Source organism: Orbicella franksi, chromosome 1, assembly GCF_964199315.1.
Source record: "Orbicella franksi chromosome 1, jaOrbFran1.1, whole genome shotgun sequence".
NCBI classification, from domain to species: Eukaryota; Metazoa; Cnidaria; class Anthozoa; order Scleractinia; family Merulinidae; genus Orbicella; species Orbicella franksi.
This window is the reverse complement of record NC_138145.1, coordinates 36,359,278-36,380,030: the sequence shown is the minus strand read 5'-3', so window position 1 is coordinate 36,380,030 and position 20,753 is coordinate 36,359,278. Positions and strand designations below refer to the sequence as shown.

The 20,753-nt window shown below is 38.8% G+C and overlaps 1 protein-coding gene across 4 annotated transcripts in view; it reads left to right on the top strand.

Moving 5' to 3' along the window:
• Positions 1-20,753, top strand: part of LOC145479914 (MAM and LDL-receptor class A domain-containing protein 1-like) — a 266,467-nt gene that overhangs the window by 33,440 nt on the left and 212,274 nt on the right. For all 4 annotated transcript variants that reach the window (XR_014048479.1, XM_081458409.1, XM_081458405.1 and 1 more), the window contains 18 exons: positions 1,136-1,292; positions 1,722-1,924; positions 3,812-4,108; positions 4,190-4,489; positions 4,758-4,911; positions 6,572-6,765; positions 7,250-7,540; positions 8,183-8,378; positions 8,790-9,385; positions 10,356-10,487; positions 11,227-11,462; positions 12,172-12,256; positions 13,048-13,179; positions 16,232-16,470; positions 17,718-17,802; positions 18,586-18,726; positions 18,929-19,164; positions 19,654-20,074. Coding sequence is in view for 3 of the 4 variants with exons in the window: in XM_081458409.1 (XP_081314535.1) it covers positions 1,136-1,292; positions 1,722-1,924; positions 3,812-4,108; positions 4,190-4,489; positions 4,758-4,911; positions 6,572-6,765; positions 7,250-7,540; positions 8,183-8,378; positions 8,790-9,385; positions 10,356-10,487; positions 11,227-11,462; positions 12,172-12,256; positions 13,048-13,179; positions 16,232-16,470; positions 17,718-17,802; positions 18,586-18,726; positions 18,929-19,164; positions 19,654-20,074 (4,095 nt within the window). In the remaining variant the exon portion in view is untranslated. The remainder of the gene's footprint in view (positions 1-1,135; positions 1,293-1,721; positions 1,925-3,811; positions 4,109-4,189; positions 4,490-4,757; positions 4,912-6,571; positions 6,766-7,249; positions 7,541-8,182; positions 8,379-8,789; positions 9,386-10,355; positions 10,488-11,226; positions 11,463-12,171; positions 12,257-13,047; positions 13,180-16,231; positions 16,471-17,717; positions 17,803-18,585; positions 18,727-18,928; positions 19,165-19,653; positions 20,075-20,753) is intronic.

Genomic DNA, 20,753 nt, shown 5'->3' with positions numbered 1-20,753 from the left:
GTCAATGAGAATCAAATTGCCCCTTAAATTATGATGTTGCGCCCTTTAGACTCTGTTTGAAATGACTGGTAGACATAACTAAGTGAACTTACATTCTCGATGCCTTAGACGACAGTCACTTTCACTTTCTTAATTATAAATATTCCATCGATAAACCGTCAACGAGCAAAACTTTTCAAAGATGTCTGAGTCATTGTTTAAGTCATATGGTTGGTGTTTATCATCTTATGCGTACAGTCCAAAAAGTGAGTTAAGTATTTCACTTAATAAAATAACTGAGCTACTACGTGTGCTCTCATTAGTCGATAGGTGTGTTTAGATGACAGTATGTAAGCATGGTTGTGACGTTTTAGATTTGCGCGTATATTTGAAAATTATTTTATAAAAGCAATAGAGTACTTTTTCCGTGTTTACATAGCTTCATCTAAACACTCCGACGTCTGGGAGAATTCTCGAACGTTATACAAACCCTCGACTACATATCGGGTTTGCATTACTGCGTCGAATTCTACCAACCCTCCTCGTTTTTAGTTGAGGCTAAAAAAACACGGAGAAAGTTCTTTGTTGCCTAAGTATGCAACATATTACACACGAGAGAGCGTGTTTTACCACATTTCTAAACACTTAGTTGAGAGTTTGCGAACCCGCAGCGGCGTATTTTTGACGAACCTGAAGGTGTTTAGAAATGTGGTGAAGCATTGTCTCGAGGGTTTCATATAATTTCTCAATCAAAACTACAACTGAGTAGAAAAATGGGAAATAAAATCGTAAAAATCTACGCAAACAACTACAAAATGTCCAAACACTGTCAATCTTAGACTTGCTTTGTTTAAGATTGAAGAATTATTAATGAGTTTCAGAAGGTGCTAAGGCGATTTTACACAGCCTGTTTTAGGCTCTCGGTCAGTGAGGACAATCGAAAAAGCGGGTGGGTGACCAGCGGGGTCTGGTAGAGAAAAAAGATCTCGCTCTTCGCCCGCCCGCTTTTTCGATCGTCCCCATTGAACGAGAGCCTGGAACAGGCTAGTTTTCATGTTTTGTTTTCTAACCCAAATCATAACATTAAACAAATGCCAACAACGCATAACAATCGACAGATATTGATTGGCCGATACATTTTCTTTCTTGTTTTCAGAGTGTACTGAAAACGTGAATCAGTCCTTTGGGAGACTGGATATCAGTTACTCGAAGAAATTTGACCCATACTGTAACTGGATAATTGGGAATGCTGGGATACCTCAAGCAGTTGCCATTGTTTCCATCCATCAAATGCACTTCAGTGGTTACGGCAGGTATATAACTTGCCTTTTTGTTTGTTCTAATGCCATCATCTTGGTTAAAGGCTTTGTTTAGCTTTACAGTTACTAATAATCGTCAAATATTATGATTACCCGCCAGTCATGCGTTGAATGGAAATATTTATAGTTCCTATAGTGTGATCGTCTAGGTGAGGGTAGTTCTTAAAGGAACTGTTGTTGGTGGACGATCACACTATACGAACTAGTTATATTTATAACCCCGAGTTCAAGCCATTCACTAACTAGGAAATGTTCCTATAGGAAATAATATATTAGTATCAAACAAATCGTGTTCTCTCGAATGCAGTTAAGTTAATTTGATTTATCTCCACTAAGTGGAGCGGAAAATAACATTAGACCGAGGCCGAAACTATTTTATACGATAAGTACGCCTTAATAAAACTTTTCTACATATTTTCACAGTGAATACGTAAAAATGTTTGATGGATATGGCACCGAGGTTTTTGTCCGCCATGGATGGAATTCCACTTCCTCTAACAAGAGTTCGAGTTTGCAGCAAATTTCCTTCGAAGACTCAAAAAATATCACCATTCAGGTCTCTCTCGTCAACCAATGGAGCTATGTCAAAGTATCTTACGGCACTCTGAAGAAACCTCTGAATTTAGGTAGGGAATACGTTTGCTGCTGGTGATGTACGGCCTTGCCCGCTACGCAAAATAAACTAAGCACCCTACATTCTTGTGTTAAAGCTTGTCTTTGTAGATCAAATCATCTGCAAATGTTTTCTCTAATTGATTTTTTTTGTAATCACTGGGCAATGGAAACATGCAAAAACAAATCAAAAATGGGATTTTCTGTCCTTGTCACTTTGAACCATTTCCAATACCAGCAATAAAATACTCATCTGTTTGTTGGTTAAGTCATTGTCTAATTATTAGCATTATCATTACCATTATCATTACCATTACCATTACCATTACCATTACCAGTACCAGTACCAGTACCATCACCATCACCATCACCATCACCATCACCATCACCATCACCATCACCATCACCATCACCATCACCATCACCATCACCATCACCATCACCATCACCATCACCATCACCATCACCATCACCATCACCATCACCATCACCATCACCATCACCATCACCATCACCATCACCATCACCATCACCATCACCATCACCATCACCATCACCATCACCATCACCATCACCATCACCATCACCATCACCATCACCATCACCATCACCATCACCATCACCATCACCATCACCATCACCATCACCATCACCATCACCATCACCATCACCATCACCATCACCATCACCATCACCATCACCATCACCATCACCATCACCATCACCATCACCATCACCATCACCATCACCATCACCATCACCATCACCATCACCATCACCATCACCATCACCATCACCATCACCATCACCATCACCATCACCATCACCATCACCATCACCATCACCATCACCATCACCATCACCATCACCATCACCATCACCATCACCATCACCATCACCATCACCATCACCATCACCATCACCATCACCATCACCATCACCATCACCATCACCATCACCATCACCATCACCATCACCATCACCATCACCATCACCATCACCATCACCATCACCATCACCATCACCATCACCATCACCATCACCATCACCATCACCATCACCATCACCATCACCATCACCATCACCATCACCATCACCATCACCATCACCATCACCATCACCATCACCATCACCATCACCATCACCATCACCATCACCATCACCATCACCATCACCATCACCATCACCATCACCATCACCATCACCATCACCATCACCATCACCATCACCATCACCATCACCATCACCATCACCATCACCATCACCATCACCATCACCATCACCATCACCATCACCATCACCATCACCATCACCATCACCATCACCATCACCATCACCATCACCATCACCATCACCATCACCATCACCATCACCATCACCATCACCATCACCATCACCATCACCATCACCATCACCATCACCATCACCATCACCATCACCATCACCATCACCATCACCATCACCATCACCATCACCATCACCATCACCATCACCATCACCATCACCATCACCATCACCATCACCATCACCATCACCATCACCATCACCATCACCATCACCATCACCATCACCATCACCATCACCATCACCATCACCATCACCATCACCATCACCATCACCATCACCATCACCATCACCATCACCATCACCATCACCATCACCATCACCATCACCATCACCATCACCATCACCATCACCATCACCATCACCATCACCATCACCATCACCATCACCATCACCATCACCATCACCATCACCATCACCATCACCATCACCATCACCATCACCATCACCATCACCATCACCATCACCATCACCATTATCATTATCATTATCATTATCATTATTTGATGTTGTTGGATAAATTTTATTAACTTTAAACAAAAAAACTTCTACTGCAGCTTCCCTCCTGGCTGGCTGGAGCGTAACCGTTGTAAGCAAATCAGCAAAAAGTGTCGGGGTAAGCTGGAGCAGCCCAACCAGTCTCCTCAACAGTGGAATTCGTTTTTACGTTGCTCTCGCCAAAAAGGCTAACAGCAGCAGCGAGCAAGTTGGCGAAATAGTGACTGAAAATGTAACAGCATCGGAGATAACTGAACTGGATGAGTACACCGAGTATAACGTTAGTGTTGTAGCTGTGGATAGCAGTGGAATGCCTTTTAAAAGTGCAGAGGTCTTAGTTATGACCGATGAAGGAGGTGAATAACACTTCAACCCAATTGTTACTCTGTTTAAACAATGTCAAAGCAACAGACCATTCCATGTGGTTTCTTTTTCAGTTCCTAGTAGAGCGCCACATGGTCTTCAAGTGACAAGCTTTGAGTTTACATCCGACCTTCTGGTGGAGTGGAACCCTCTTTCCCAGCAATACGCCAATGGTAAACTCTTAGGGTACACAATCTACTATCGAGACTACAACATTTTTTGGTCAACATATAAAAGTGTCAACACAAGTAATCCTTCCCCTACACGATTTACCTTGAAAGGACTTAAGCCAGCACACGAGTACCTCGTCGCAGTGGCCGCTTTTACGTCCAAGGGAGAAGGACCATGGTCGGCCCATGAATACGCTATCACAGGTATGTTTCGAACGATTGTTTTATTTCATGTCTATTACTTGCGTGACACCGTCAAACAATTTACAAAGCAAGTGCAATACCAATCAGTTCCCCTTTAGAAGTGATAATTCATGCACAGAGGAATATAATTTTTATCAGCTGCGTACAGTACAAGAGGTCTGAGTTATGTTATTTTTGTGTCATGTTATGTTAGGCTATTTACGTCCTAGCAATGTCCATTCCAGTCATAAACTAAAAAGTTTTTTTTTTTTTTTTTCGTTTCTTGAAGGCTGTTCAACAACTTTAAATGAGACCTTTGGCCAAATAGAGTTCACTACTACAAGCTACTATGATGTTCGATGTAACTGGAAGATACACAGTGCTGGTATCAGTGAAGCCGTCGCTTTCATCTCAGTTCAAGAATTAAATCTTTACTATTGCAGGTATAGTGAATTAAGAGGCTGTCTCTGTAAAAACCGACCATTGATTTTACTTGGAATATTTGTTTTTCTCATAAGCTGGGATTTCGAAGCCCTTACCTAGTCAATCACTAAAACGAGTTTTATTTGATTAAAAATTCTAAGTGAATTTTTCCAGGATTAATTGAAGTTCGGTCCGCTCGACACAAGTTGCATGCTTGCCGAAACTGGAAAAATAGCACATATTGCCGGCGCTCTAAAAAGAACAATATTCGCTCAAAAGTTCCAATTCTTTTTTCAACTATAGATATATCATAGCAGTTTGTTTAGATTTTGTACCCGTTAAATCGAGTTTTGAACCAAACGCGAAAACAGCTCTACTTTCAAGGCACGTTTTAAAAATGTGGCACCTTTTTGAAACTGCGGAACTACATGAATATAAAGTATGAATGGCCCTTAATTTGAAACAATAATAAAATTTGTCTGCCCACTAGGTTTTCAAAAGTAACGACCGCTTAAAGTTCAGGAAATTCTGAAAATATTCCAGCGAGTAACTAACATACTCGCCCTCGTAAAGTGCTCCGACAAATTCACGTAAATCTCATACCTGGCTTCAAAATTGAAGTGATTGATTCAAGGAATCAATGATGTGATACCCACGGGAAGTTTGGAAACTAAGACACTTGTTGTAAACACAAATGGCCGTGGCATTTATCAATCCTCCCTTGGAACCTTGGATCCCCGAATCCCCGTTTACTGTTCATACATTTATGTGTGCCGAGAGTTGCCCAAAAGAGTGCTTCTACAAACCTGTCTGATAACATCTTGACAAGTAAATTAGTGGAAAAAAGGAGTGTTTTTAAACCAATCGCTATCGAGGAAGTTGTAATTTTTATGATTAGTTAAGTTATATTACATATATGACTGACAAAATTACTCCATTTTGATTGGCTGAAGGCAGGCAAATTTATCGTTAATTTTTAATTTTGCACAACAGTGTAAATTAATGCGTGCGCGTTGGTATTTTCTCTCAGTCATATAATAAATAAGTAATCGTATGAAAGCTCAAGCATTTAATGTAAGGTAAGGTAAGGTGAGTTAAGGAAAGGCAAGGTGTTCTTTCAAATTACACTCGTTAACGGTGCGTGCAATTTGGAGAGAATTTTCAAACACCAGTAAGGACTAGCGAAAACCAACAAAAATGCATTTTAGGGTAAGTTGGTCAGTTTCAGAACATCGACCATTGTGAGCGCTGTATACCAATCCGTAACTGTCATTAATTTGTCAATCAAGTACACATAAGGCGCAGAGTAAATACAAATGTGCCACATCATTTGTACTACAGAAAATCAGCTAAACATGTTAGTTTAAGTCCTATTTGTTCTTGAAAGTAAGACTAACATAAAACAAAACGTTCTACAATTGCAAATCTCTCATTAGACATTTTAGTGTGTGATGTCGTAATATGGTATATTAGTTGGGATTTGTACTTTGATTTACACTGTAGGCTCGGCAAAATACTGACCGACTCTAAAAAATATACAGCGATATCGTTAAAACAAACAAACAAACAAAAAAACAGCAATACTGTTCAATGAATGTTTTAGAATTCAAAAATATATATACTAAGTTTTCACCTACATCTAAGATATATTTTTCCCCTTTTTTTCTCCGAATAATTCAGCGAATTTGTCAAGATCATCGACGGAAATAGTACGGAAGTTCTCTATTACCTTGGTTGTGTGTCATTTGCTCCAGAAATTCTAGCAGATGTTCAATTTGGTCTTTCAAATGACATCTCCATTCAAGTATACACACAGAGCTATGGCAATAGTATCAAAATGAAGTACGCCATTTTGAAAGAGGGTCTCGCGTCAGGTATGCTAGCTGTAACTGCTGCTGTACTGTTACTGTTACTGTTACTGTTGCTTGTAGTGATATTCCTGTGGTGATAGTACTGCCTTGCTTATCCTACAGCAGCATTTAAGGCCTCTTTTGCAGGTCATTTGTTAGTGCCACTTCTGTTTTCTTTCCTACAGTGACTCCCGGTATTGTTAAGTCTGCTCTTGATTCTGCTACTGCTAATGCTAATGCTAAAGTTGCTGTCAGTGCTACTGCTACTGCTACGTACCATCACTGCAACTACAAATGTCACTACGTGGGCTTAGCCTTCAGCTTCGGCAGTGGCTTATACCGCTGTACTTCTGTGACTAGCTGTGTAACACAGAGGCTATTCCTACTATTCTCTCTGTTTGTAATGAGACAACTGACTTGACAACTACTATAATTAAAAAAGCCAAGTAGATATTTCTAAATCATATTTCGTGTAATTTGTTTTTATTTGGGTCAAATATTTTCCTAGCCATACCGGTTCTGGGATGGAATGTGACAATTTTCGATATCTCATCCAGCAACTTTAACCTTCAATGGACAAAGCTCTATACAGTCGTCAACCAATATGCGAACTTTTACATAATTGAAGTTAAAAGTGTCCAAGGCACTGTACTGACCTTAGAAACTGTTCCTGGAAACATTACAAGTACGGTTATTAAAGGACTGAAGCCCTCTTCTAAGTATCGCGTGGGTGTATTTGGCATTGATAGCGTTGGACAACCATACAAGAGCTTGGAAAGTGTTACTACTACTAAGGAAGGTAGGAGACAAGAGACTAACTGAGTGGTTATTGCTTTCATCAGATTATGTAAGTTGTCCGGAAAGCTTGTTACTTTATCAAACTGAATATTCTGTATTCATGAGAACATATATGTGACAAAATCCAAAAAATAGACATGCCCACAATTAACCCAAGTTAGCCCGTGGCGAAAAGACTCCCTTTTTGCCCCCTGATGGAAGATTGTCACGTCACGTAGCACTTGAACATCAATAGAGGGCCCTTAACCACTGTTTTTAACCTCTGTTTTAACAAGAAAGTAGATTTCCCAGAGAAAAAGTCAAAATGAATGCTATTAAGTATAAAAAGGCAGTTCAGACGATGTGAAGGTGCCAAAAATGATTTACTCTTCTCTTGCTTAAGATGGCTGGTCATCGAACGGCCCAGTTCCTGAGCTATGTCACCGCACCAGACTTTACGTTAACCTTTTTCAAGTTACTTAGTGATGTGTTCTTGGGCAATAACAAGACTTCTTTCTCGCATTCTTCCCTTATAGTCAAGAGTATAAATGGTTAACTGCAAAATGAATCGGCCAATTTCGATTACCTAATTCAACAACAAAGACGTTTAGTGAAATAAATTAGTTTACAGTACTTACTTCACTTTTTTGCTCTTTGAATTAAGTATTTTGCGGCTCCCGACCCAGTACGAGTCGGATTGTTGGTGGTACAGTTGCACCTGTCAACAGCTGGCCATGGCAGGTGATGGTGACAGACGAGTATGGAGATCATTTTTGTGGCGGTTCATTAGTGGACCCTTATTGGGTGGTGACAGCAGCTCATTGTATGACTGGGCATACTCCATCTGATGTTAAGATAAGGTAGTTGAATTTTATTTAGTTTTTAAGACAAGGACACGAAAATTATATACTGGAAAAAGTAACGATTTTTATGATAAGCCTAGGATACGCGTAACAACGACAATAAGTGCTGGAGGAGGAGTTACAGAAGGAGGAAAGGGGAGAAGGATAAGTAGAAAAAGAAGAAATAGGCGAAGAATAAGGAAGAGGAGAAATATATAATTGAAAAAAAAATCGAAAAATCTGATAGTCTCTGATACTTTTAACACCACATTCGAATCTTTAAACATATAATAACTGGCCTTTTAGTCCGAGCAAAAGATTTTAATAAATTGAAAACCCAAAGTTATGAAATTATAAAACGCTTTTTCTGTCCGAGATGGACTCGATAACTCTAAGTAACTGAAATATTCGTTTAATGCTTTTTTTCAGATTAGGAGCCCATTATAGAACATATGGAAGTGTTGGAACAGAACAAGATATTGAGGTTGAAAAAATCATCGTGCATGAGAATTACGGAAGTCCTCTTTATGACAGCAATGATATCGCCTTAATCAATCTCGCGAACTCTGCTGAACTAGGACAAGGCGTCGGGCTTGTTTGTTTGCCGGACACTGGTCATCAGCTTCCCTTTGACGACCTTGACAAAAGGTGCTGGATAACTGGTTGGGGACATTTATCGTTTTGGGGCTCCTCCCCAAACACACTAATGCAAGCATCTTTGCCATTAGTGTCAAAACAACGATGCCAGAATGCCTATCCTGGTGAAATCGACGATTCCATGCTCTGTGCTGGTCTAGATGAAGGAGGTATTGATACTTGTCAGGGTGATAGTGGCGGACCCTTGGTGTGCGAGTTTAATGGTACGTGGTACCTCGAGGGAGTCACCAGCTGGGGATATGGATGTGCCGAGCCTGGAAAATATGGAGTATACGCTAAAGTTCGAGCCTTGACATCGTGGCTATCAACAAATATGTACACGGTTGTTGCACCTAGTGCATCACCACAAAACCAGTCATTACCAATGGGTAAGCGTAATATAAAATAGGTAAGCGTAATATTGGATAATATAGATGTCAAATGGGTTGAGCTACATTCTTGCTTCTTTCGTATTTTTTTGTTCCTTTTTTTTTTTTTCGTGTCGGTGACCAGGACCAAGCCTCTACTCGGCCGACGTTGACTCCTCGTTCAAACTTTGAAACACACGGCATTTAATGTTTTATATAGTGGAACTATCATGCGAACATGGGCAAGAAGAGCCAAGTCTTTTCGTGGTGACAGCCACGAAGATTTGAAAAGATTTTTACTGCATGATATTAATGTGTGGACATTTTACGATATGGACATGTGAATATTCAAACGTAGAAAAATACGCTTGTTTACAGAGTGAAATGGTTTTGGTGTTATAAAAGCATAGAGAGTCGTCGTAGAAATTATATATTTGCTATTGCTTAAAAAATGTGTTTTTTATGACGTCTTTGTTATAGATTTTGACCGTAGCTAATTTACACAATTTTGAATGCATTTTGTTTGAGCAAAAATGTTTACGTCTTCAAAAAGAGGCAGTGAACTATGTTCTTGCATACGGTGGCTGCGCCCGTAGTACGAGATGCAGTCAAAACCGAACTGTCCGAAATGACACGATGGTCCATAATTGTCGATAGAACAGGCCATAATGGGGAAGGGGCTCTGAGAGGCTGGAGGCACATACTCAGCAAATATCGACTCAAGTACCCCCTCCGGGAGAGTTACCGTTGTTGCAAGCTACGAGAACGCGTAAAACAGAGTAACCTAATGGTCCATGTCCTTGTAACAATTTTCTTTTAGTTGGCAATGCATATTTTCAGTTTGCAAGTATTTCCTAGCTTGGCTTCCAGGTAACAAAATGGTCACGAATTATAATTTTCTGGCCCTCGAAAACGACCATGCATCTCGGCTATCACACAACTTAAATTCAAAATAAGTCTCCAACAGTAAATATCCATGTAACTATTTTAGGCTGGTGTAATTTCGACCACGGTTTGTGTTCTGGGTGGAGTCAATCGTCCTCGGATGATTTTGATTGGACGCTGGCCTCTGGCTCGACGCCTTCCTCTTCTACAGGTCCAACCCACGGTCAAGGGGGTTCAGGTTAGATTAGTTTCTTTGTTTAATTTTCGTAATATTATCTATTCATTAAAATCACTTACACAGTGTAAAACAGTTTCTCGACGTATGGTGACGTTGTACGAATTAAGTCGTTAATAAATCGTCTATAAATATTCCAATCGACAACTACAGTTGTTGTTTGATAGTTATATTTCATACAGTGATACTGTCCGCCGAAGTTCAGATCTATAGTCATGGCATTCAAGCCAGGCGAGTGGTTTACGAATGGGCATGTACGCGCAATTGCAAAAAGTAAATGGGCACTTTGCACATAGAAGCCAAATTGCTCTGTTATTGTTGATCTGAACCAAACTCAAATCGTTGGTTTTAATGCTAGTGATCAAGGAATGCTTTCCACCAAACATTACATCAAAAGACGAAATATTTTATACTCGATGAAACAATGAATCAATGAATCAATGAATCAATGAATCAATGAATCAATGAATCAATGAATCAATGAATCAATGAATCAATAAATCAATAAATCAATAAATCAATAAATCAATAAATCAATAAATCAATAAATCAATGAATCAATGAATCAGTGAATCAATGAGTCAATAACTCAATGAGTCAATGAGTCAATGAATAAATGAATGAATAAATCGATCAATAGATAAATAACTCAATTAACTGAATAATTAATTAATTAATTGATTAATCAATGCTTTGATTTTAAATGTTGTTTTTGTAGTTATGTATTGATGTATTTCTACAGGAAAATATATGTACATCGAGGCATCTTCCCCTAGAAAGCCTGGCGAAATTGCAAAACTGGTAGTTACAGTTCCAAATAATGGAAATCAATCGTGTCTTTCATTTTACTATCACATGTATGGGGCGTCGGCTGGAACTCTCAATGTCTACAGTGGAAATATCAAAGTTTTTACCGCGACCGGAAACCAGGGAGATAATTGGTTCATGATGGAAGCCAACTTATATTTGGAAGGAGTGGTAAGTAAAATATTGCCTTTCATAGGTACATTAAACCTACTGGGCATATCAAAAGACCTGATTTTAAGCGGACATATAAGTATTATTATTATTATTATTATTATTACCATTATCATTATTATTATTATTATTATTATTATTATTATTATTATTATTATTGTCGTCCTCACGTAATGTTTGCTTAGAGTCCTTAGGGCCGAGACCAAACCATGGTCCTGGGGCACTAGGGGATAGCCAGTTTTTAGCTTGATTAGCTTTAGCTTTATTATTATTATTATTATCATCATCCTCATCATCATCATTATTATTATTATTATTATTATTATTATTATTATATAACTATAACCCGGCAGTTGTCACTCTTGGAAATAAATTCAATATATTGCTGTAAAATCTGCGTGCAATTATTGACATCTCCACTGAGAGAAGAAAGATACACTATGCACATGAATCCGCGCGTATCCAGTGAGGATGAAGGCCTTATAAGTTAATCCCTCTAAGCATGTTTTTAGATACCTTGAAGTAATCAATCTTAAGACTTGAATTTCACTCTCGTTAACAACCCAAGCGACTTAACACGCATCCTCCACCTAAACGCCTATGCAACTTACATGGAACATTATCCGTCGCAGAACTGGGTACCATGTCTCAAAAAGTATCGACCGCAATTACCTTGAGGATTTACCAACTGCTGAAAACATGTTTGCAGGTCACATTTGAAGGTATAATTGGAGGTTCTTACACGGGTGATGTCGCCATTGATGAAGTGAAAATTACGCAAGGGAGCTGTCGAGGTAAATATATACATAGGCGAAAGTCCGAATAAACCCAGTTACCTTCAAACTTTTCAAAGTAATAAATCGGGTTTTAAAAGTTTCTAGCTGTCCCGCCTATAAACCATGTTCTCTTTGATCGTCTTGAGTTTCCCGAATTTTTCACGTATCGGCCAAAAAGACACCATGGAAAAGCACGCGTTAAGACACACTCCACTAAGGCCTTTTTTCTGGCCCACTTATTCATCTTTGCCGAGTATTGTAGGTGTCACAATTTCTGCCTCCTTTTTAATGTCACTGGATGTGATTATGTATTATGTATTAGTGAAAATTGCTTTATGAAAATGCCAGTAATAATAGTAAAATATAAATAAATATAAATAAATAATTGATCAGTGTAACGATGTAAATTCGCATTTGGCAATTTTATCTGATGAGTGCCGCACACAAATTGTGTAGTGCGAAACTAAATAATGATAAAATGCCAAGTCAAATCTACAATTGATCAGTTCGTCATCTATTATAAATAAATAATTCAATGTATTTATCACTGTTGTGCTAATTGGGGACACTGTAAATAAATAAATGAATGAATGAATAAATAAATAAATAAACAAATATTGCAGAGAGAACATAAACTATTAAGAATCCCGTATTACTGCAGAGTGCGGTGGAAGAGTTGAACTCGAACCTACCGAGAACAAATTAGCAGATAGCTGTAGGGAGGAGGTTTTGAACCCGGGATCTCCAGTAGTTTGTCATGTGAGTACTTTAAACTGCAACTGATTAATTTAATATTCTATTACCTTCAGTTTCATGTAGCTTTGACAGCGGTTTGTGCACCGGATGGAGTCAATCTACTTCAGATGTATTTGATTGGACACTTAACTCTGGATCCACACCGTCGTGGTCCACGGGACCATCGTCAGATCTTAGTGGAACAGGTGAGTTGTCTCTCATTTGTTTTTTTGGTCTTCAGGCAAACTACGTGACTGACTTTAGAAAATAGCCCAAAGAAAATACATGCGCCTATTGGTTTAAAATCGTCTTTCTATTTAACATTTAGGTTCTGAGGTCGAGATTTCTATCACCCATAGAAATCTTGAGCTCATAATCTTATTAGTATAAATCTAGTAGTATTATTAGTTGATAAACTATTACGTGTCACCCTCAATGAATAAAGTTTTGATTTGATTTGATTTGATTTAGCAATCTAGTAGTATAAATCTACTAGTCGTTCAAAATTGTAACTTAATCCTCTCCACAGACACCTCGAAAACGTAAAGAAGCGGCCGTAATTTTATTAACAAAGTTTATGCATACTGCTACGCAACTTACTATCTACAACAGAATAGATAGTGAGTAGCGTAGCCAATCAGAGAACAGCATTCGCGATGGAACGCTAGTAGATTTACACTAAAACTTGATACTAACACAGAACTAGCTCGAGCTGTTGACGTATATGTAATGATGGCACGAGCAAAGAGAATTTACATTTTCATGATCAAAGTAAACAAGTTGATTTCTTCTTTTTGTCGCGGAATTTTCTAAACCAAATAGACGTAATATGTTCTCGGTGTTTCTACATCGAAAACGCTGTGGATACAGTCACCTGTTAGCTTGTGTTATCACAGCATTTGTCGTATTTCAGTGATAGATCACATAAGACGTCAAAATGTGGTGAGAACAAAAAAGTGGCAAACAAGGCGATAGCCCAGTGTCAAAATCACGCCACTGTCAAACTTGAATTCAACGACTTCAACTGCTTAATCCACAAATCTTGCACAAACACTGGAAAGGTCAAGTCAGTTTTTGTCACCAGAGCATCCCTGTGAGCTGAAAAACCTGGTCGTTGCTTGAATATTTCAGGAGTTGAAAAAAACGCTCAAAAAACTCGCGGTTGCGGTCAACATCGACATATTGGAGGCCATTCAAGTTCGAGTTTTGAATGAAGGGAGCGTTAGTGACGGTGGAAATTTGTGTCGTCTGTGGTTGGTGATTTTCAAATCAATTTGTTAAATAGTGTCCGAGACATTTTGTAGCTGCGATACAGACGGCCGTGAGCTGTAGTGAGGTAATAGTCAATTCCCTGCTCTGCCTTCAAACGGACTAGAACATATTTGCGTCGGAAAGCAAGGTTAATTTTAAGCTTAAGGCTGGGGTACACATTAAATTCTGTAAAAATTGGAATTTTCTTTGTCATCGGTATTTGAATCTTAAGGTATTGAAGTTGTTTCATTCGCAGAATTTCTGTTACCGTAAGTTCAAAGCTCGTTTATTCAAAACTAGTTATCCTTGCCTTGGAGAAAATATAGTTTGAGAACGATTTATCCAATTGAGCTGAAATTTTCAAGATTTGTTGTTCTAAGTAAGTTTTGTGTTTTAAGCATAGAACTTTGCCATCCAGTGCATTTTAACGAAGTTATGTATTGAAACGTATGCTGGATTTTCTGTTTCAAATTTGACTGGTCACCATTTCATGTGCTTTTAACTTTTCAAGAATCTCTACGCTTAAAACACTAAGCTATTTGTCTTCTATCAAAAGATTAAAACAATTATTCCTTTTGACCAGTTCTTGTAGGAGTTATCTTTTCTCAAGTAAGCCCTGGCATTCCCCAGCAGGTGGCAGATTTAATCAGCTGGTGTCAGGTTACAATACAGTCCTAGGGTACAAAATAGTTTTTCTCATAATCTTTGGTCTTTCCGCTTTCTAAAAGTGAACTCTTTAACATGGTTTGGAATTAAATCTTAGCCATGAAAAAATAAATAAATAAATAAATAAATAAATAAATTGAAAAACTGTTGTGTTTTCATTTGTAACCCCGCCTTAACTGATTTTAAGAAGTGGCGTTGAAATGTTTCAATATTCCTGCCATCAATCTGTGTTAACAATTATTTTGAGACTGCCGCAAAAGTTTAATTCTTGAAATAAACTAATGTCATAAGCATTTTTCATGTTGGGTTTGTTAAATTCGAGACAAAGTAACGGTGCCAATTTTGTGTCTGGTTTAGTCCCGTTTGACTGCCGACTGAGACTGCTTGAGTATTTTTCTGAGTCATTTTCTCAAAAGGAAGCGGCTTTTTCCTTCTTCTTCTTCTTTATTCACAGCCTCGACAAGACTTTTTTTGTACCTTATCTTTCGCCAAGTCACGTAAAATGTTATCTTAATTCTGAAAACTTTCCGCCATTTAAAAAAATAGGAGGGAAAATGTTTGTTACATTGACGTCATCTATGCGTCTGTCCTCTAATAGATCATAGGTGAGAGCTGCTCAAAATGCGAGAATAATTTGACTTATTATATAACGCGCGATAATTGACGAGGACGCAGCTCGAGTCAACTATCACGCAAAGAAATCGAGAGCAAACGATCTAATTGTTTTATGGTATAAATCTCCTAGTAGTTGAAAACATCATCTAAATCCTCGTCACAGATAACTCGAAAACGCAAAGCCGAAGATGCCGTCATTATTTTGTTAACAAGCGTATTATCTAAAGCAGAATATATGGTAAGTAACGTAGCCAATTAGAGAACGGCGTTCGTCATAGAACGCGAGTAGATTTATGCCAAAACTCGACAGAAATACCGTGCATGTTTTCTATTTCTGAAATAATACAAGAATGTTACTATTTAGATCAGGAATAATTTTGAATGTAATTTTCAAGACGGGCCAATTTTCAGTACCTATGTGTAAAATGTATATTTCGCCTGAAGTCAAGCATACGCCCTTTGATCCTTTCCTCCTTAAGCGTTTTGTATTATTCCTCGTAAGGTTGACGCGTTCTTGCATATATTAAACATGTTCTACAGTCGAAACTCTCTTGCGACATCTCCACAATTCGACACCACTATTTTACTGACAGCTCATTTCGTTCCTCAGAAACCAGAAGTGATATGATTTAGCAGGGTTTAGTTGTTCCTCTACGTTTATCATCTTGAACAAAAATCAATGTTTTTTAATCCGAGCAAAGGACATTTTGATCTTTGTCTTCACAGGGAAGTATATGTACACTGAAGCTTCACCTCAGTTACCGGGCGATAATGCTAAGCTCCAGCTTGTAGTACCAAGAAGCCTGGGTAGCTCAACTTCATGCTTGACGTTCTTCTATCACATGTATGGATCATCGATGGGTACCCTGAACGTATTCAATGGAAATAGCTCAATATTTACTGCGTCCGGAGATCATGGAAACTATTGGAGAAAAGTTACAAGGACAATAAATTCGAGCAACATTGTAAGTATGCCTTAATTGTGTGGTTCCTGAATTTCTGTAATCCGCAGTATTTTTGTCTTCAAAGCATTTGAAAGATCTTCAGACATGTGCATGTGTGTATGTAGGTGGACGTACATCTTTGCATACGTACATAGATGCACGTATCTACTCTTAGTCAGGTCCGTTATAAGCTATTATACTCAAACTTATTCTTACTGTTTGACATACCGTAAAGGGCTGTTTTCGATTCGTATACGACATGAAAATTTCATTTCACTATAAGAGGATGCATTTCACTTGAGTGAAGGGAATGAAACGACTTGAAAATCCGTAAGGTTTGTATGAAATAAAGGAAACTGATTTCCGGTCCGTATACAGTTCCAAAATTACAACTTATTATACGCTTTTCAACCGAAAGAACAGTAAAAGCCTCATACTTTAAGGAAGTAGCGTGGCCGTGTGGTTTAGGGCGTGGTTGTTGTAATCCGGAGGTCCCGGGTTCAAGGCCTCCGCCCTGTCATTAGCGGGATGTTTCTCGTTAGTCCCGAGTTCAAATCCTCGGTCACGCTTTGTAAATAGCCAACTGGTCTGCCTCCTACCAGTTGGGATTTTTAACTATGTTACGTTTATCTGAGATATTTGTTTCCTTTGTTTTAGTGGCATGTCTGTAAACTAGCTAAGCTTAGCTTACATTTTTACATTTCATGCCACTGCCAAAGCAACAAAACAAAATTAATATACACGTTTATCGCGTTCGTGAAACGCAGGCCACTCACTTAATGACGCGTTTAACCTTCCGCCTATTGGACTTTTCCATTGTTGATGTCCTAACAACAATAACATTAAAGTAAAACCACATAAGCTAAGTTCTTACTTGGTAGATAGGTTTTATGTTGTTGATTTGGCGTATCGGTAATGTGAACGTGCCGTAATTAACAGAGTTTTCCTCCTAAGCATCTCGATATTTACCTAGACGAAGTAAGAAACATTAATATTTTAGAACAAGCACCTTGTTGTAAAGCCACCAAAGTAAGGGCCTGAGTATCCATTCAAAGCATATTTTACCCTGCACAGAGTAGCATTGTCGCATCGCTTGTAAACTGACGAATTAGGTCATCGCAACCCGCAGTGACCGATCAAGAACCAATGAGAGAACCTCAGACAGCTCCAACAAACTCCAGTCTATAGCATAATCTTTTTACTATCTCTTTTCATCTTTTGAAAAAAAAAATGATTTGTCAAGGCATGTAACTTTTTTCATTTCCTAGTTGACATTCGAAGGAATAAGAGGAAGGTCATACACCAGTGACATCGCAATCGATAACGTAACAGTTAGCGAAGGAAATTGTCCAGGTAAGACAGGTTGAGAACAATCGTCATTTGATGTCCGTCGCCTGCAAGGCCAATCCTAAATTAAAATCGTACTGATCAAAACAAACGCGTATAGAACGGTTTCTCGCTCGCATTTTCGTTGAGTTGCGTTACTTCTCTAAGCGATTGGCTTAATAACGTCACGCCACGTTGTCATCTAATCAAAATTAACAACGAAACCAATCTTTTCTCTCTTGCACACGTTTTCACTCGCTCGGTGCCAGCTATATGTGTTTATTTTGAGTTATGATTGGTTCACAGGACTTTCTGCAACCTTTAAACAACACAACAACAACAACGAAAACAAGAAAAACAAAAACAAATTGGAGGCGCGGTGGCCTCAGGTCAGTGCGCTCGTCTCAGGAACAAGCGGGCCCAATTCGAGCCCTGGCCGGGGATACCGTGTTGTGTTCTTGAATAAGGCAATTTACTCTCCCAGGTGTGTAAATGGGTACCAGCAAATTTAATGCAGCGGGGGGGGGGGGGGCAGCAAATTTAATGCAGCGGGGAGGGGGGTAACCCTGGGATGGACTAGTATCCCATCCAAGGAGGGAGTAAAAGTACTCCTAGTGGCTTCATGCTACTAAAACGGGGGATAAGTGCCAACCTGATGGACCACTTGGCTGGTATGCAGACTGTACCTGTTACTGTTATCGAAAAAAAAAAAAAAAACTAAAAAAGTAAAACGAAAGAGGAAAAAAGCAAAAACAAGAAAACACACGCACAAAACACAACAATAAGACGGGTTTCTCAATTCTCTGTTAGTTAGTACATCTTGCAACTTCGACCGAGGGCTTTGTGATGGCTGGGAACAGTCTTTCTCAGACGTCTTTGACTGGACACGTCAGACAGGATCAACATGGTCTTCAGATACAGGTCCAGATTACGATCATACCAGTGCGACAGGTAAGAAAAAAAAAACAACGTATCTTTAAAATGTTATTGTTAGTTTTTTGTTTTGTTTTGTTTTCCAGCAATACCATTTTAACACGGAAACTGCGAAATATGTTCGAAAATAAAAGTCACTTGTACTTTGTTTCTGTTTAATCAATTAAAATACTTGTTGTGCTTTCGGTCGGGCAGTTAATTTTTTTTTTTACTTTCACAGGATACTACATGTATATCGAGGCATCTTCGCCCCGGGTCGCCGGTGATAACGCGAAGCTTGAGTTCTCTGTATCTGGAAATGGAGAACCGTCTTGCCTCGAGTTCTATTATCACATGTACGGAGACACTATGGGCACCCTTACAGTATTCAGCGGAAGTGTCGTAGTTTTCAACGTCTCAGGTAACCATGGCAACTACTGGAAAAAGGCGGAAAGAACCATTCATTTGGATAACATTGTGAGTTTTGATTGGTAGATACATGATTTACATGGCAAATCACTGAACCTTTCAACCTCTCCCTTCGAAAGAATTTTCGTATTTGTTTTGTGGAAAACAACATGTGTCTTTGGCAGCTCAGCCTTGAGCAACGCGTTGCACGTTTTCTTTTCTCCAATCATTTGTATACAGACGTACAGTCATGTTAAAGAAAGTGTACTGATAAAACAATACACTGCAACTCAAACACAAACAAATAAAGAGGCAACAAGACAGACAGTGAGACACGGATAGACAGTCAGGCGCACACAAACCAGAATAAAACTACGAAAACAAAGCAAAACAAAACAAAACAATACAAGGCTTCTCGTTTATTACGTTTCGCCTCTCGTTCTAAATAATCGTACACCCAGCTAGGTGATTCTTCGTTATTGAGAACGTTGTTCCTGTTTTGTCTGAGATTACGAATGGAATAGCAACTTTTTATTCATTCGTTTTTAACTCATCTAGGTGACATTTGAAGGAATAGTAGGGTCTTCTTACACTGGTGACTTAGCGATTGATGATGTCTCGATTAGCAGTGGAAGCTGCCAGGGGCACACTACACCTTCGACGTCCTCCACAACGTCAATATTTCCGACTTCATTATCTTCAGAACCATCGATGTTTAGTCCTTCCACGAACGAGCTTTTGTTACCTTCAGAGACATCGACATTTAGTCATTCCACGAAAGAACCTTCATTTTCTTCCAAGCTATCGATGTTTAGTCCTTCCACGAACGAGCTTTTGTTACCTTCAGAGACATCGACATTTAGTCATTCCACGAAAGAACCTTCATTTTCTTCAGAGACATCGACGATTAGGCCTTCACCTTCACCTTCGAAACGTTCGTCAATTTCCAAGACTCCGTTTTCCTCGTCCATTTTATCAGGTATAGTCTATTTGCCATCTGATCTATTTAGCTAAGGTGGCTGAACACAGTTTTTGATACCTGTGTTTCATTCACCTTTTTCTCTAAAACCCTTGATCCCTCGGTCGCCAAAAATGGCAGCAAGCAAGATAACAACACAAACTTTGTTTTTGTTTTGTTTTTTATGGTTAAGCTGAAGTACGTGCCGTTGTCGTGGCAGAATGAATGAATATAAACAGGCCTTTAAAATCGATTTTGTTTATTTGTAGAAAATCTAGTCATTCGATTTTCTTTATAATTTACATGCAACAAACTTGTCACGATTCTCACAACTTAACACCATTTTGCCAATAATTTAACAAAGAGATCTTTAATTATCCCTTGTTGAGGGTTCACTGGAATATCTAGAATTTCCTTTGTTAAAGTTCAATTATTTTCAATACTCCGGTTACTTATTTCCTAAAGTATTTTCGTGCCAAATTTCGTGAAATTCTAATGAGCGGTTCTCGAGAAATAGGCGTATTTCCGAGAGTGCAATTTTTCTTTCAATCGCAGTTTTTTGACTTACTACGCATGCGCTGCATTTAACCGCGTTCCTTCGGTAACAAAGAAAAAGCTGAGAATTGCTGGGTTCTTTGCATCGTTACCTTTTCTGACATATCTTTGTAATAAAAGACTAAAGCCATCAATACACTGCGTT